The 17481-nt window shown below is 43.4% G+C and overlaps 1 protein-coding gene across 17 annotated transcripts in view; it reads left to right on the top strand.

Annotated features, from left to right (window-relative positions):
* Window positions 1-17481, top strand: part of PPIP5K1 (diphosphoinositol pentakisphosphate kinase 1) — a 42491-nt gene that overhangs the window by 18015 nt on the left and 6995 nt on the right. For 5 of the 17 annotated variants that reach the window (XM_019644961.1, XM_019644957.1, XM_019644959.1 and 2 more), the window contains exons 26-31: window positions 827-976; window positions 1582-1672; window positions 4489-4614; window positions 5327-5389; window positions 8923-9105; window positions 10579-10716. In XM_019644961.1, the coding sequence (XP_019500506.1) occupies window positions 827-976; window positions 1582-1672; window positions 4489-4614; window positions 5327-5389; window positions 8923-9105; window positions 10579-10716 (751 nt within the window). Of the gene's footprint in view, window positions 1-826; window positions 977-1581; window positions 1673-4488; window positions 4615-5326; window positions 5390-8922; window positions 9106-10578; window positions 10717-16382; window positions 16500-17481 lie in introns of those variants that run through there. The other 12 variants (XM_019644967.1, XM_019644965.1, XM_019644973.1 and 9 more) reach the window with 11 other exon arrangements.

The following is a 17481-nucleotide window of genomic DNA, read 5'->3' as shown; positions in this document are numbered from 1 at the left end:
GTGAGCGGCCGTCCAGAAGCCGGCGACTGATCTGCCTCACCCGGGAAAGCGCAATGATGGTGCCAACTTGGGCCAGTGAAGCAACATCCTCCACAACTAGACTGAAGAACAAAATGACAGCAACTTGTCTGTCCCCCTTCCCCCAATTCCCCAGCACTGTTCCCATCTCCCCAATTCACCAATAAAAATCTTTAAAAAAACAAAACAAAACAAAAAAACAAAAAAACCCCTGCTCCTCCACGTTTAAATGTCTCCCCCATTCATGTGGTCTGCCAGTCTGGCACTGTTGTACTTGACCCCCCTTTTTCCTTCTAGTTTAAGCAGTCAAGAGACATAGGAAAGGCAGAGCTCTCTGTATCATCTCTCAGACTTGATGAGATTGACTTCTTTCTTTCAGGCCTACAGGAAGCTTTCTGTTATAATCACGTTTCTTTCTTTCAGTTACTAGTGCTGCTTATACTGTGGCTCATCCAGGATGATGGTTGCCCAAGATGTGCTCCTTAGATTGGCAAGAAAATCTCTCTGTTCCTTGGTCACACAGCCTTTCAATAGTAACATTTACTTTCCTCGGTCTATAAGTATAGGCATTGGCAGTCTTATCCCTATCACCTCCAACCCTTCCTTCCATCTTCTCCTCTTGTCATCTCATATTTTTGGACTGATTTAGAATACAGCATCTGTGACCTTCATAGCAGCTGGGCCCTAGGCATTCATTTTCTCCAGACCTGTAATTAGGTCTTCCCAATGGGCCCTGGGGCTTTCGGGAGCCTGGGGATTAAAGGAGCCGTGACTGGCTTCCCTCCCCCCACCATCGGTCTGATTGCAGGTCATGAACATGCAGTGCACGGGGATCCTGGACCTGATTCCCTTGCGGGGACGGCGCCGTCGGAGGTCAGGAGACCTCCCCCGGCCTTCCCCAGCCATCGGCCTACAGCCCCGGGCTGTGTCCACCACTCACCTGGCATCCTGCACACAGGTGTCCTCCCTACCTCGTCTTCCTTTTTTGCCTCTGTCTTTGCCTTTTGGGACTTAGGGACTCAGAACACCGTTTAGGAGGGGGATATATGTATGTTGGGGGCTGTATGGTTGGACCCTTATGGGCTTTTTGTAAACCTATTTCATATCTCCAGGAGTGGCGGGGAGGGCTTCTTGGTTTAAGTAAGAAGCTGAGTATGGTTGCCATAGCCAACAGCTGTCCCACAGAAAGAGAGGGTGGCCAGATTTTCCTTCTTATGGTGGCTGAGCTATTATGATTGGCTTTCCGAGTCCTATGGAGGGATTGATATGATTAAGGAACCCAGCTCTGCTGAGACCCGAGAATGGTTGAATAATGATTCCTTAGATTTGGGATGGGGAGGGCCTCTTGGAAGTAGAAGTGCCTTCTAGTATAGAAGGATTCCCTAGACAGTTCCCTCTGCAAAGTATACTTTTCATTCCCTTTTCTTCTTCCCCATAAAAATCCTTTGGTTCTTCCAAACTTTCTGACACTGCTTGGCTTTGTAGGGGCAGGAATTCAGGACCTGGGTTTTAGACTGCTGTGCTGACGTGGCAAAAGGGTAATAAAAATTCCTTTTTCCCCAGGTGCTTTCTGAGACTTCATCCTCTAGGCCTGGTGGCTACCGGCTCTTTTCATCTTCACGGCCACCAACGGAGATGAAACAGAGTGGCCTAGGTATGGTTTTCCAGCGTCTCTCACCTGTCGTTGAGAAGGGGTGTCTGTCTGTTTTTCAGAATTGTATTGTGGGAATTGGGGCCCTGAAGTCAGTGGAATTAGCAGGTGGGAATAGGGAGGATGAATTGGGAGAAGCCATGTTTAGGTATGAACTTTGGTCCCAGATGACTGTTTCCATCCCAGGAAGGTGTTTTCTATACCAACCCCCATTTCTCTGACTGAAGGGCATTTTTCTGGCTTCCCCTCTCATTCCTCGTCTGTCCCTATAGTCTAGCCCAGACCTTAGCTGGCCATGGAGTCTCTGAATCTTCAGAGTTTTCAGAGACAGAGCTATAAATAGACGTAACCCCCTTAAGTGTCATATTCCTCATTTGGAGAATTGTGCTATGTTTTTCTCTGAGACCTATGTTTAGTACATCCCTGCTCTGGCCCCTCCTACCTCCATGCCCTTTCCTTCATCCTTTCCTAATCCTGTAATTTTTTTTCCTTCCTTTCTGAAAATTGAGGGACAAATCTGAGACTGGTATAGTGACAGAGGCTTCTCTCAGGACTTTGAGGGAATGTCTCTTGATTTTTTTGATTCCTGGAGAGGGGTGGAGAACATCATTCAACCTTCCCTAAGAACACAGACTGCAGGAAGGACCAAGCCTCAGAGGGTATTGTATTCTTTGGGAGTGGGGAGCGGACCTTGGGAGGGGCTATCTTTGAACACAATGCCTTGCAGGCCAGTAACTAGAACTGGCAGTTAGAGACAATTGTGTGGGGTCTGGACTTGGTCCCATGGCTCTATCTTGTCCTGTTATTCTTTCCATTTAGCTCTTTTCATTTTTCTGTTACCTTTGTCCTTGGCACCCAATTTCTTGGCCCCCACATGGTCAGCATTTAGAGCAGAAGGAGGAGAAAGGTGTTGGTAACTTTCCAGGCTAATTTTATGGGAGTAGTTTGCCTTCTAGATCCCCAAAATGAAGTAGATGGCTTGGGGCATGAAAAATAAATGACAAATGTATAGGTCTATCATATGGACTTTTCATCCCAGAAGTCCCAGTAAAGAATAGGTTTCAGGTAGGCTGGAAAAGAGGATAGCTGCGTCTGGCACAGTTAAGCGGAAGTGCTGTCAGTAACAAGGCAGAGGTATGGACACAGTGGTTGACAGATGGTGGTGGTAAAGTAGAGACTACCCTCTGAGGACTGGGCAAGGCAGGGTTGCCAGGATTGCACCAGAAAATTATTTAGTGGAGGAAGTAAATGTAGAACAGAGCTTGGGGTGGTCTGGGATACAGCCAGCTAGTTGGGGCTTCTCTGAAGAAAAACAGATATATTTAGCAATCCTGATTACTCTCTGAAACCCCATTCTAGAGCCTGTGTGAGCATGAAAGGTGGAAGTTACTACATAGAAAAGCAGTCCTAAATTCCAGGGCAGAGATGATCAGCCATCTGAGCTTCTTGATTTTCTGTGGTGACCCTGAAATGCTGGGACCCCTGAAACCACGGCCACTCTTTGTGGGCTAAAAGGAAAATGACCTCCTCTCCACTTTATTCATCTTCCATATGAAGGCTAAGTTCTCAAAACAAGCCCAGGGTCTTGGCTAAGATGGATTCGGAAGTAGAGGGGCAAATCCCACAGACTTGGGGGTCAGTTTTGTTTCTTCCTTCCCACTCTGTCCTCATGGGCTATAGTAGGAGAAAGGACTACTCTTAATCAGATATTTGTGACAGTGACTGGCTTGATTTATTTGCTTCAGAGATTTTTCAGGTTTTCTTTACTCCTCTGACTGGTGATAGAGTTCTCTTTGCTTTCTTTGAACTTATGTGTGTGCGCATCTGGCTTTGAGCATAGAACTCACAAAACAATAAACTTTTGAGAGCAGGAAAAAAATGCCTTTTTTATTGTTTCCTGCTCACCAGGTCCTCCTTCTTAGTAGGGTGCTCAGCACATAGTGGCATGCTTTACATATAATCACCTGACACTTCACATGCCTTTCTATTTGTGTCCATCTTCCCTTCTGAAACAACAGCCTGTTTCTTCTTGATGAAAATATAATTATTTCTTTTTTAAGTGAACACAGTTGATCCTCAGAGTCAGGACACCTGGATTCTAGTCCAGTTTAGCTCCTAACAAACTATGACCTCGAGCAAATGAGAGCCCTTTTGATTCTCAGTTTCTTAATCTCTAAAATGAGGAGGTTGATTTAGAGTCACTTCCAGGTTTAAAAATTCAGTGAGTCGCATACTTTCTTTCTTGGGAAAGGTAAAAAGGCCTGAAGGGAGATAGAAGGGAGAGAATGTTGGATGAAAAACCTTGGAGGAATTGGAATTTATGAAAACTTGGAATTTGAGCTGAGTGCTCAAAACTTAATCTCCAACTTCAATCAAAATTCCTTCCTTTTAAACCTATAAAGGACTAGATTTCTGGGTTCTTCAAACTCTATATCTAGCGTAAGGAGCACTGAATCAAATCTAGGGAGATCTAGCAGGATTACCTGTTCGTTCAGCATTCCTGAGAGCCACATGGAGAGCTTAGTCTATCCATTTCAGTAGCTTTGAGTCCCCTAATATCACTAACCCTGCATTTGTAGTGGCCTCTTGTACCTGCCATGCAGATCTTCAGGAGAATACTCACTTTGCTTGCCCAGTGTAGCTATGAACAGTAGTGAAAACTGTTTGGGTTATATGTAGTGGCCACACGATGGTGGCTCTGAATGGCTGTGTGTGTGTGTGAGTGTGTGTTGATGTTGTCATGTGTAGTCGCAGTGGTATATACATCTGTGTGCTAATGGCAGCTTTGTGTGGCTACTAATGCACTCCCGGCCTTGCAGGCTCACAGTGCACAGGGCTGTTCAGCACCACAGTGCTGGGTGGCTCCTCCAGCGCCCCGAATCTTCAGGACTACGCCCGCAGCCATGGCAAAAAGCTACCACCTGCCAGTCTGAAGCATCGAGATGGTATGTGGGTGGGCTTTGGGGGGCAACTCTTTTCTTCATTTGTCCCCCAGCAAGGACACAGCTCAAGAACTATTCATGCTTAAGATGGCACTGACACTGGTCTTATCACAAGTTTTCTTCATCAGTTATAGAGGGGAGAAAGAACCAGGACCCCATCCACCCCTCCATTTGCATTCCCTCTCGCCATACAAATACTACTTATTGATGCTTATCCCTTCATAATCTCCCACATACAGCCCTGCTGCATCAATTTACTCCACTTGTGTATTCTTTCCTGGATTCTGACCTGTAGGGGTAAGGACCAAGGAGGACGATCCATGGTCAGGAAGCATGCAGTGGGCCCTTGATTAAAATCTAGGAAATCAGGGATGGGGAAGTTGCTCAGCCAAGGCAGAAAAGATGATATGGAAAGAGATTGGGGGAAGGGATGAAAGTTTCTACAAAGATGATATTTTCAAATGATGAGGAAGAGGATGTGGTGGTGAAATTAGTTTTGTTTGTGGGGCTGTATTGTGGTAGAGATGACACATGGATTCCTGAGAGGAGATTATACCAAAGGAAAAGACTGAAATGTGGTAGTCAGGAATCTAAGGGTGGGGGTGGGAGCAGGTCCTATATGAACTGTAAAGAACAGAATATACTGCTGGCAAATTCCAGAGCAGGGGGTGGGGGCAGGGGTGGGTATAATCCCCATGATGTCTTTTCTCCCCAGAGTTCTTGTTTGTCCCGGCCGTAAAACGATTTTCTGTGTCATTTGCAAAGCATCCGACTAACGGTACGTTTGCTTCTGACTCAACATCATTCATCCTCACCATGTCACCTCCAGACACTTAACCTCTGAATTCTGACACTGACTTTGCCTCTCCTTCCACTGTGTTAACACCCTGTTGTCTCTGAATGAACCACTCACTAAGTATCCCTCTTGGGATATATCATTGTGTGACAAACCTTAGCCTTGGCTGCAGCCTGGCTGCCCTATCCCTGTGGTAACTCAGGGTCTTACTTCCATGGTCACCATCATTACCATTGTGTCACTTTTTTCAGCATCATCACCAAAACATTAATGAAACCTCTACCCTTTCCTATCACATGACTGCTGGGCTTTGTATAAACATGGTAATGGTCCCCCTTCTTAGGAAAAGTATTTCCTATGTTATCCACGTTCTTCCTTTTTTTCCCCCCTGCTCCTCAACTTACATAACTTTGATCTTCGTGTTTTTTCTCCAACTCCTTTGTTGGAGTGGATGACTAGTTTATTTCCCACTGGAGCAATGCTGCAGTTCCCAGCTCCCAAGCCTACCCATAAGGACATTGGTCTTGAGTATATAGTTGCCCATCTCCATATTCCTATCTCCTACCATTATATGTAGTTGGTGTGGCTCTTGTGCTCCTGACATCTGCTTTATGTTACTACTAACTTAGGGCCTGGGCATAGAAAACAGGAGCCCAGATTGATCTGGGATAAAAGAAAGAAAGGAATAGGAAGTAGTATGTAAGGAAAAATAATCATACCTCTAGTTTTTGCATGTGGTTTCTATGTAGCCCTAGCCTACGTATGGCATTGCTGTCTCAGAGAAGCTTGAAGTGAAGAGTTAGGATTCTAGGGGAGCTTAGGAATGAATAATTTTTGAGAATATTGACGAATTGGGTCAGCCCACCCTAAGGTGGGGGAGTTTAGAGATCTGTGTAAAGCAAAAATGGAAAGGCTGTGGTCTCTTTATAGGTATGGCAGGGAACCCCGGGCTTACTCCCTCTTTTATCCTTTATGTCTTTGGTTTCTCTGTGCATTGTATCTTGTCTTCAAGATAAATCCAGTTTTCTCAGATATGGTTTTCTTCTGCCCAAGACCTAAGACTCCCTGAGGGAGGTAAAATTAGCCTGGCTTCTTGGCTGGAAAAACCTCCAGGTGCTGATGCCCTGCTCCTCAGCCAGTCGCAGCTCCTGGATTTTAACCCTGTCAGACCAGACATCCCCACTAGGAACTGCTGAAATCTCCATAGGTGGCCTAGCTTATACTTGCTTAGTTTATATCCCCAGCCCCACCCCAGCTCCCACTTATGCCTGTGACAGGAGCTCCCCATTCAGAGTGGCATGGCCATACCTACACATTTAGTTTCAAGCTCCTCTGGCCTTCATGTGCCACAGTCATCTCCGAAGTAGAACCTCATGCACCCACCCCAACCCCGCAGCCTGGGACTTGCACTTAGGAGACATGTTACTGAGGGTATAGAATATAGTACCAGGAACTTGGGCCCCTGAAATCAGAGCTAAATCATGGATCTCCTGGTTCTTAGGCTCAAAGAAAAAAGATCCAAATTCATAAAGCAGATCCTCAAACCTATATATCTAGTTCCCTGAAGCCTTGGTTAGCAGCCTCACTAGTTGAAGACAAGAAGAATTAATTCTACCAAACAGAGGCGAGGGAGCAAGACCTGGACAATTCAGGTATAGCGTAGGAGAGCAAATTCAAGATCCCTCCAATGCCCTGCATACTTCCTCATGGGTCTTCTGACCTTTGTTCTTCTTGTACTTAAGCTTGGAGACTACAGTGCTTGAGAAGCCAGAACTGGGATCTACCTATTGTCAACAGAAGGAATTTTGAGCTATTATGTCTCATGCTGAAGATTATCTAGATTTAATTGGGCCCTTGGGACAATAGGAGGGCTCTACCCCATGGCCAAATCTTGCTTGACTGACCCAGCAATTACACAGTGGATGTGCTGCCTGCAATTGTTTGTGGCAGATTAGTCACAACAATGTGCCAACCTACTGTCCTAGCAACACCATCTCCTTGCCATGATGTCTGGCTTTGAAATAGCAACTGGAAAAATGACCTGGCTTTGGAAAGCAGGCAAGGCAATGCTGTCTCCTTGCTTTGATGGGAGAGCATGTCTCTACCCATCACTGCCTCTATTCCTGACAAACTTCTGTCACATCCTGTGACTACATAAAGTATACAAATAAGACCCATTACTAAACTGCACGCTGAACTCACCAAAATAAACTAATATAGTGGGAAAGAGACTGTGGCTGACCCTTATCCAGAATGTCAGAATGTGCTCACTGGATTTGCCAAGCCGGTTATCTTTAGGGACCCACACAACTGTCTGACGTTTGGTATAGTTAGTACCTGGGTAGAACTGAAACCTTTCTAGACGTTCAAACTCAGGTCTCTGGAAATTCTAGTCTCTTGGAACCACCCTATGGAACCAGTTCTGATCTGGGAGCTCTGAGCAGTCATCCTCAGCTCCCTTGATCCTGCCTTCTGTATACCCACATCCTGTCATCAGGTCTTAAGACCCCAAACCTTTTCCCCAAGATCTTTTCCCTCCTGTTCCTCTTATACCCCTTTCCACATGCCTTTCACTGTCTTCAACCTTTTACAACTGAATCACATATATCCACAAGGTTTGCCAAGCAATTAAAATAATAAGTAGTTCAGGATTGAAGCTTTTCCACTCACCAGCTGAACCAAGGACAATTAGACTCGCCGCAGTGGGAAGAAAATATAAAAAATTATATATAATAACTTTTGGTTTCTATAGTGGATAACAGTGTCCCCCAAGTCCTGAGATTTATGCACACATTTTTAAAAATCTGTATATTTCAGCAAGAGTAAAGGATGATTAGCCAATATTGGCATTTTTACATTTTGATTCCATTTTTTACATGCTCTGTTTTAAAAGACTCTTACACCTGGTTTCCTGCCAACCTCCCATGCCAGCGGCCTAACACCCTATCTGTGGCTGTCTTAGGGTCTGGTCCAGAAGGCCTGGCCGGAGCCTTTGGAGCCTTTTTAGCTTCATGCTTTATCTTGATACCCTATATCATTCTTGACCTTCTTCTCTGAGTAACTTGGAATCTTTTTATCTCTATTTCAACCTCATAAATACATTCGTCTGAGAAGCAGGCCCTAACTAGACTTTGTCTAAGAATAATCAGGGATCCTAGCACTCTAGTCAAGTCTCCCAGGCCCCAGACCTGCCAGCTGCCCCCTGTCCAGAATGACGTGACTTCTGTCTGCAAACACTGACTGAATTATGCTCAGTGAGAAAGGGGAGCCCCTTGCTGTATGATGAGATCTCACTAGCCCCTTCTTTTAGATTCACTGTGTGATGCCAACACTCTTCTTCCCTGAAAGGGATGCCCAATGGCTCTGACCATCTCTGCTTGCCTCTGAGCTCACCTTGGAGCTGAGTGGCTCCACTTCCCAGTAATGCTTGTGCCAGTCAGTGCCCCCCTCATTGTCTCTCCCTCTTCTCTTTCTTTATCTTTGTGCTTCCTCCGCGGTACCCTGACCCCCTCCAGAGCTGCTGGATGACCAGCACCCTGTGGTCCGGTTGCTGCGCAGTTTTTCCTCTGACTGCCCAGGGGGCCGGCCAGTCTCCTTGGATGCCACGCTGGCGCATCACCTGCACCAGTGCTCCTACCACCTGCGCCTCTTCCGGAACTGGCTGCGCTCAGGCCAGGATGACCCCGAGTGCCTCTACGGTACCCCCTGCCACCAAGCTGGCTGCCGCCACTACCCTGGCTGGGACTGACTGCTTTGCTTATTGCACTTCTGGCAGGAGAGCCCACCTGTTCCTTCCTCCTATGTACCCTAAGGTTATGTGACTTGCATTTAGTTGCTTGTATGGGATTGGGGCCAGACTGCCTGGTAGCTAGCTGTAGCATTGGCTGCTCATCCTTCCTCACTGCTTCCTAATGTTACCTATTCCCAATTCTGTTCAGTACAGGAGTAGTCTCTTGCCCTGGAATCTGTTCTTATCTCTATAACCCTCTGCTACCACCATATTGAAATCCAAACATTTTTCTAGCCACTCTCAGGAGTTAGAGGCTGTACCTCTCTTGCCCTCCTGCCACTAGAGTACAGGGGGAAACTGAAGCAGAGAGGTCTCAATTGAATCCGTGAAGCAAACGAGGGCCAGAGGTTAGAAGAAGGTCAGGTATAATTCTTTTGAGGTTTTAGTCATTGGTGAACAGGAGGCTATGTCTTGCATAAATATTGCTGTCCTGCCTACCCTTAGTCCCTTTAAGGAGATGTAGAGGAGGCATAGGAAAGACTGGGAACTGAAAAAGTGGTTTGGATGTGTGCTTCTTGATCCTCCAATGGGGACATTGTTTTCATCAACAGGCCCTGGGATCGGTTACACATTTAGGTTTACCTTTCACTCTACCCAGAGTGGTGGACCTACATTGGAATTGTTGGGTTCAGAGCAGAGAATCAGTATTTATTTATTCATTTTTCTATGAGGTTTGCCTCATTTTCCTGATGGAATAGAGAAAGCCTAACAAGTCTGGGGTCTTCCAATGAGAGCAGAAGGGAGAGCCTTTGATGTGATGGAAGTGACCAAGAAAGAACTTCCATTCTCCAGCCTGTTCATGCATGTGATTTTCCTGGGCTGAGCTCCATATGTATTGCATGCCCTCCAGCTTGCTTCCAAATATTCTAGCCTTTCTACCCGTATCTTAAATCTGCATGAACCCCTTCTCATATTCCATGCCCTCCTCCTTAATCTGGTCCTGTTGTACATGACCCTGGAAGTCTGCTGTTTCTTCCCAGCTCCATGACATCCCTCCCTCATTTAGACCTACAGTTTCACCCCTTACCTCTGGACCTTTGTTTTATTCCCCCAGAAAGTGCAAGAGCAATATAGGTGCTTACCCTATTGGGATTCTGTTGATTTTTCCATGGGACATTGCAGGCTCTCCATAGGTAGGATGAGAGGTGATTTGATTCACCTGGAGGCCTTACTGGGTAGACATTTTAGGAAACCTGGAGGTGACAGAAGTAGACTCCTGTTTGGGCTCTAAAGAGTTCCCTTTCCTGAGAATCTTGGATACCCCACACTCCAAAAGCCACGGACTCTCCTGATGGCTCTCAGGGACTCTCCATGCTTCCTTGGCCAGTTGGGATATATTCGGCAGGAATAATATTGACTTTACCTGTCTCTTTTCTAACAGGATTTGAAGGATGCTCCATGGTGCCTACCATCTACCCCCTGGAAACACTGCATAATGCCCTTTCCCTGCGTCAAGTGAGTGAATTCTTGAGTAATGTCTGCCAGCGCCACACTGATGCTCAAGCACAGGTATCTGCAGGTATGGAGAAAACGTTTATCTTGTACCCCGATCTCTGCCCCCGCTCCCATGCTTGCTAGAACATGAGTAATAAATTTGAAAGATAAGGACTCCAAAAATACACAAAAGTAGACTTAAAACATTTTTGATTGCATAGACCAACTCAAAATCATAGAAATATCACTCCCTCTCAAGTTAATTTATAAATTTAGTGTGATCCCAATAAAAATTCTGTTTTTCTAAAGTGAAACAAATTGATTATGAAGTTCTCGTTGAAAAATAATAAAGCAAGAATAGCCCAGAAAACCTTGAAAATAAAAGTAATGAAGGGGTACTAGTCCTATCAGATTTTAAAAAGTTCTGTAATAGCAACAGTATAGTATTGATATATGAATAGACAGAGATCAATCAAACAAAATAGAAAATCTAGAAATAGATGAAGTTAGCATTTCAAAATACTGGGGGAAAGGAAGATGTTTTAATAAATGGAGTTGGGACAACTGAATAGTCATTTGACGAAAATTGAATCTATACTTCTTGCTATATGCCAGGATAAACTCCATGTAGGTCACAGATCTAAATGTAAAAATTAAACTATGCAGTAGATAGTTCCAAAGGCTTGTCCTTCCACAGAAGCAGCAAATCAATCAATCAATCAATCAAAAACTGTCAGAATCAACTTTGTCAGAACTCTGGAAAATAGTCAAAGGTTTGCAGCAAACAGGAAAATACTGAATCAAGAAAGAGGTAACTTAAAAATGGCAGGAAGCTTTCCAGTATTTTTATTTGACTTTCTCTCATGCCTCCCCCCACCTTGGCAGCAGTCTTAAAGATGGTAGCCCATATTTTTAGTGTGGGACTCTGGTCCCTTCAGAGGGACCTTATTCTCAAAGAATTGTGTTTGTCTATTCTAACTTGTCTGTGGGCTACCTGAAGTACTGACACAGGGTGCTTACCTTTGTTTTACCTAACTTGGAACTCACTCAGGTCAGAAAAGTGGCTATGCAGAGGGTATTTCTTGAAAATATGGTAAGGCAAATGAACAACATGCTGTCTGGGGCAAAAAATTATAGTTGAGGTAAACAATAGGCATACTGAAAGCCTGGGAGGAAATCAGGGGAGAGAGTTTCTTTAGGAAATTAGGGCATTCAAAAGCACCCACATATATTGGGGAATTTAGAAAGCCATGCACATGCCTAGGAAAGGACACATAAGCAAAAAAGACATGAGAACACCCTGATCTTTCACCTCTGGCTGAACTCTAGACTCAGCACAAGCAGGGAGAGAAGACTAAGGGGGCATTGTATACAGTCTGGCTAAGTGTTGAGGGAGTACCTCAACATAAAACCAATCTCCAAAGACTGAGAGAGCTCCTCTCCCCTCCCCTCCCTTCTACTCCTTTTCTTCCTTCCCCTCCTTCTTTTATGGTTCCTGGCACATTCAAGGAAATCCTTGTCAGCATACTAGCTGAACATAAGCTAAGGGAACAGAGACTTTTTAGTGACCACACATGACAAAATAGACTTCACAAAATAACATAGAAAAATAACTAAACAAACAGCTACAGACTACAACAAACAATAAAAACAAACCCCAAAGAGAGGGAGTAATCTGATTTTCAGAGTTAACACATTATAATACTCAAAATGTTCAGTTTTCAACAAAAAATTATAAAATATGCAAAGAAAAAAGACAGTGTGGTCCATTCACAGGCGAAATTAACAGAAATGCTCCTTGAGGAAACACAGACATTAGATTTACTAGACAAAGATTTTTAAATCAGGAAAGGAAACCAGGGACAAAGAACTACAGGAAATCAGGAGAATGATGTCTCAACAAATAGAGAATATCATTAAAGAGATAGAAAATATAAAAAGGAACCAAACAGAAATTCTGGGGCTGAAAACTATAATAACAGAAATGAAAAATTTACAAAGGATCTCTTAGATTTGAGCAGGCAGAAGGAAGAACTTAAAGGTAGGTCAGTTTTAAAATATCCAGTTTGAAGAGGAGAAAGAAAAAAGAATGAAGAAAAAGGAACAAAGCCAAAGAAATTTGTGGGACACCATGAAATATACCAACATATGCATCATGGGAGTCCCAGAAGGAGAAGAGATAGGTAGAAAAAATAATTGAAGAAATAATTTCTGAAAACTTCTCAAATTTGATAAAGATACAGATTTAATCTAATATCCAAATAGTTGGAAGATAAATGCAAAGAGCACTACAGTAAGACACTTTATAATCAGATTGTCAAAAGACAAAAAGACAGGGGCAGCCGGGTGGCTCAGTTGATTAGAGCACATGATCTGAGCAACAGGGTTGCAGGTTCGATTCCCACATGGGCCAGTGAGCTGCTCCCTCCACAACTAGATTGAACACAACGACTTGAGCTGAGCTGCAGCTGAGCTGCTGGTGGGCGGCTGGTTGTGTCAGCTGGTTAGAGCGCGTGCTCTTAACAACAAGGTTACCAGTTCAACTCCCATATGGGATGGTGGGCTACACCCACCCTCAACTAAGATTGAACATGGCACCTTGAGCTGAGCAGCCAAGAGCTGCCAATGGGCCGGATGGCAACTGCACTTGGAGCTGAGTTAGCTGCGCCCTCCAAAACTAAGACTGAAGGACAACTTGTCTGTTCCCCTTCCCCAATTCCCCAACATTGTTCCCCTTCCCAGTTCCCCAATAAAATCTTTAAAAAAAAACACACAGAAGGATCTTAAATCAGAAACCTAACTTTATATATTAAGGAACTGAAAAAAAGAAGAGCAAACTAAACCCAAAGCTAACAGAAGGAAAGAAATAATAAATATTAGGACAGAGGTAAAGGAAATAAAGAATAGAAAAACAATAGGAAGAATCAACAAAACCAAAAGTTGGTTCTTTGGGAAAAAAAATCAACAAAATTGACAAACTGTTAGCTAGACTGACTAAGAAAAAGAGAGAGAGATGATGCAAATAACTAAAATCAAGGATAAAAGCAGGTCTATTGCTACTGACCTTACAAAAATAAAAAGGATTATAATAGAGTACTATTGTATGCCAACAAATTAGATAACCTAGATAATTTGAAATGTACAAGTTCCTAGAAACATACAAACTACAATAACTGATGCAAGAAGAATTAGAAAATCTGGACATACATATAGCAAAGAAAAAGATGGAATCAGTAGCAAAACCTTGCAACAAAGAAAAGTCCAGGACCAGATGGCCTCACTGATGAACTCTACCAAACATTTAAGAATTAACCCCAATCCTTCTCACACTCTCCCAAAAAATAGGAGAGGAAGAAACATTTTTATGAAGACAGCATTATCCTGATACCAAAGCCATACAAAGACAGCATAAGACAACTATAGATCGATATCCCTTATGAATATAGAGGCAAAAATCCTCAGCAAAATACTAACAAATCAAATCCAACAGCACATTAAAAGAACTATATACCATGTCCAAGTGAGATTTACTTCAGGAAAGCAAAGGTGATTCAACATATGAAAATCAGTCAACATTCTATTAATGTTCTACATTAATAGAACAAAGGGGATAAAACAATCATCTCAATTGCTACAGAAAAGCATTTAGCAAAATCCAACACCTTTTCATGATAAAAGCACTCAGCAAACTAGGAATTTATAAACAACCCATAGCACACATCATACTTAATGCTGAAAGACTGAAAGTTTTCCCTCTAAGATCAGGAACAAGACAAGAATGCCTATTTTCACTACTGCTGTACAACATCGAACTGGAAGATGTAGGTAAAGCAATCAGGCGGGGAATAAACGCATTCAAGTTGGAAAGGAAGAAGTAAAACTACCTCTATTTGCAGAGGACATGGTACATGGTCCTATATAGAGAAAATGGCAAAGAAACTAGAAAAAAAACACACAAAAACCCAACAAACAAAAAAACAACTACCAGGACTAATGAACAAATTCAGCAGGGATACAGGGCACAAGATCAACTTACAAAAATTAATTGTTTCTATACACCAGCAATGAACAAAAAGGAAATTAAGAAAATATCATTTATAAGAGCATCCAAAAGAATAAAATAGCTGAGAGCAATTTTAACCAGAAGCTTAAAGATTTGTACGCTGAAAACTGCTAAACATTACTGAAATAAAGAAGAACTAAATGGAGCCGGCCGAGTGGCGCATTGGTTAAGAACTGGCTTGGGACGCCAGAGGGCCCTGGTTCAGATTCCACATGTGAGGGCCAGTGACACTGCCCTCTACAGCTAAGATGCTGAACAACAGCTCAACCTGGAGCTGGGCTGCCGTGAGTCTCCGGTGACTGCGGCGTAGGCTGCAGCCCCTGCTGCAGTGGGTTGCCATGGGCTACCGTGTGTAGCCAGCAGCCAGCGTGAGCGGCCGCCCAGAAGCCGGCGACTGATCTGCCTCACAGGGAAGAGCGCAATGATGGTGCCAACATGGGCCAGTGAAGCATCATCCTCCACAACTACTGTATTTGCCGGCGTATAAGACGACTGGGCGTATAAGACGACCCCCTAACATTTCCACTCAAAATACAGAGTTTGTTATATACTCGCCGTATAAGACTACCCCCTCTTCCGCACACTTCCACACACCAAATAAAAGGTAAAACAATATCAGATTTGATTTGGCCCACTGAAGTGCAAACAAGCGTATTGTATTTCGTGTCACCACATAACCGTTTTGGCGATGTTGAGCCACCATGTCTGCTACATGTTTTTCGAGTTCTGGCCAGTGTGGGGTGCCTCTTCTTAATGCACACTTACCCCTTGGCATACTCTTCAATGCTTTCTCATTTGATTTCCAGTCCCGAACCATCTTTTCTGTTACTCCATATTGTCTTGCAGCAGCACAATTATTATTTTCCTTAGCAAAGTTTATAACTTTCAGTTTAAAATTTGCATCATACTTCTTTCTTTTGGCTGGTGCCATGATAGGGATGATAGGGGTTTGACTGGTCGACATTTTCTATGCTGTACTGTACAATGGTGCAGTATTGTGGTTGGCTGTTGGCTGTATACAAAGCCTGATTTGATTGGTCCCTGCTCCCTGTTTGCCCGCCCTGTCACTATAGCAGTCTGGTCCACCCTTGCATCAGCATCTCCCTGGGACCTCACTAGTGCGCAAGTGCGAGCTCTTCAACATTCTAACAGGCACCATGATAGCGCAAAATCGCGAATCTTCAATGCATATGTAAAGAAATATACGGTAACCCGAATTTACCACACTCGCAAAATCGCACACAGCCGAGCATACACCCAGCAGCGCTGCTGATGCCTGAACGGTATGTGGAATGAAGTGGGCGGGCATCGGGAGGCCACTATGGCACGGGGCAAGCACTATGGGCAGTCTATCTGAAGTGTACCTGGCGTATAAGACGACCCCCCACTTGGAGGCATATTTTTCAGGGCCAAAAAATCGTCTTATACGCTGGCAAATACGGTAGACTGAAGAACAAAAGGACAACAACTTGTCTGTTCCCCTTCCCCCAATTCCCCAATAAAAATCTTTAAAAAAAAAAAGAACTAAATGAACAGAAAGACATTCCATGTTCATGTAGAAGACATAATATTGTTAAAATGGCAATACTTCCTAAAGTGATCTATTCATAAAATGCAATTCCTATCAGAATTTCAGTGCACTTTTTTTTTTTTGTGGAAGTGGAAAAAGGCTTTTTTTTTTTTTGCAGAAGTGGAAAAGCTGACCCTCAAGTTCATAGGAAAATGCAAAGAGGCCTGAATAGCAAGAAGAATCTTGACAAAGAAAAACAAAGTTGGAGAACCCACACTTTCTGATTTTAAAACTTACTACAAAGCTATGGTAATCAAAACAGTGTGATACTGCCATAAAGATAAACATATAGACCAATGGAATAGAGTCAAGAATCCAGAAATAAACCCATATATCTATGGCCAGTTGATTTTCAACAAGGGTGTCAAGACCATTTAATGGGGGAAAATAGTCTCTTCAATAAATTGCCGAACAACCTGATATCCACATACAAAAGAATGAAGATGGACCCCTACTTTACACAATACACAAAAATTAACTCAAAAGGGATTAATGACCTAAATATAAGAGCTAAAGCTATACAGCTCTTAGAAGACCTAAGATAAATCTTCATGACTTAGATTTGACAATTGATTCTTAGATAGACCAAAAGTACAAACAACAAAAAAGAAAAATAGATAAATTAGACTTGACCAAAATTAAAAACTTTTGTGCATCAAAGGACATTACAAGAAAGTGAAAAGACAGCCTACACAAAGGGAGAAAATTGTGTATGTGATAAGGGTCCAGAATATAATGACAACAAAAAGACAAACCACACAATTAAGAAATGGGCAAATAGCTAGCTGAGTGGCTCAGTTGGTTAAGAGCTCACTCAAGAGTGTGAACTCTGAGCAACAGGGTTGCCGGTTCAATTCCCAGCCGGAGCTGAGCTGCCAACAGGTGGCAGGATGGCTCAGCTAAAAAAAAAAAGAAATGGGCAAATAACTTGAATAGACATTTTCTCAAAGAAATACAAATAGCCACAAAGCACATGAAAAGATGCTCACACTCAATAGTCATATGCAAATCAAAAGCCACAAGATACCACTTCATACCCACTGGGATGTCTATAATTTTTTTTTTAAGATTTTTATTGGGGAATTGGTGGGATGGGAACAGTGCTGGGGAATTGGGGGAAGGGAAACAGACAAATTGCTGTCCTTTTGTTCTTCAGTCTAGTTGTGGAGGACGTCGCTTCACTGGCCCAAGTTGGCACCATCATTGTGCTCTTCCCG

Source organism: Hipposideros armiger, unplaced genomic scaffold, assembly GCF_001890085.2.
Source record: "Hipposideros armiger isolate ML-2016 unplaced genomic scaffold, ASM189008v1 scaffold_92, whole genome shotgun sequence".
In the NCBI taxonomy this organism is placed as follows: domain Eukaryota; kingdom Metazoa; phylum Chordata; class Mammalia; order Chiroptera; family Hipposideridae; genus Hipposideros; species Hipposideros armiger.
Note: the sequence above shows the minus strand (reverse complement) of the source record. Positions and strands in the feature narration are given on the sequence as shown.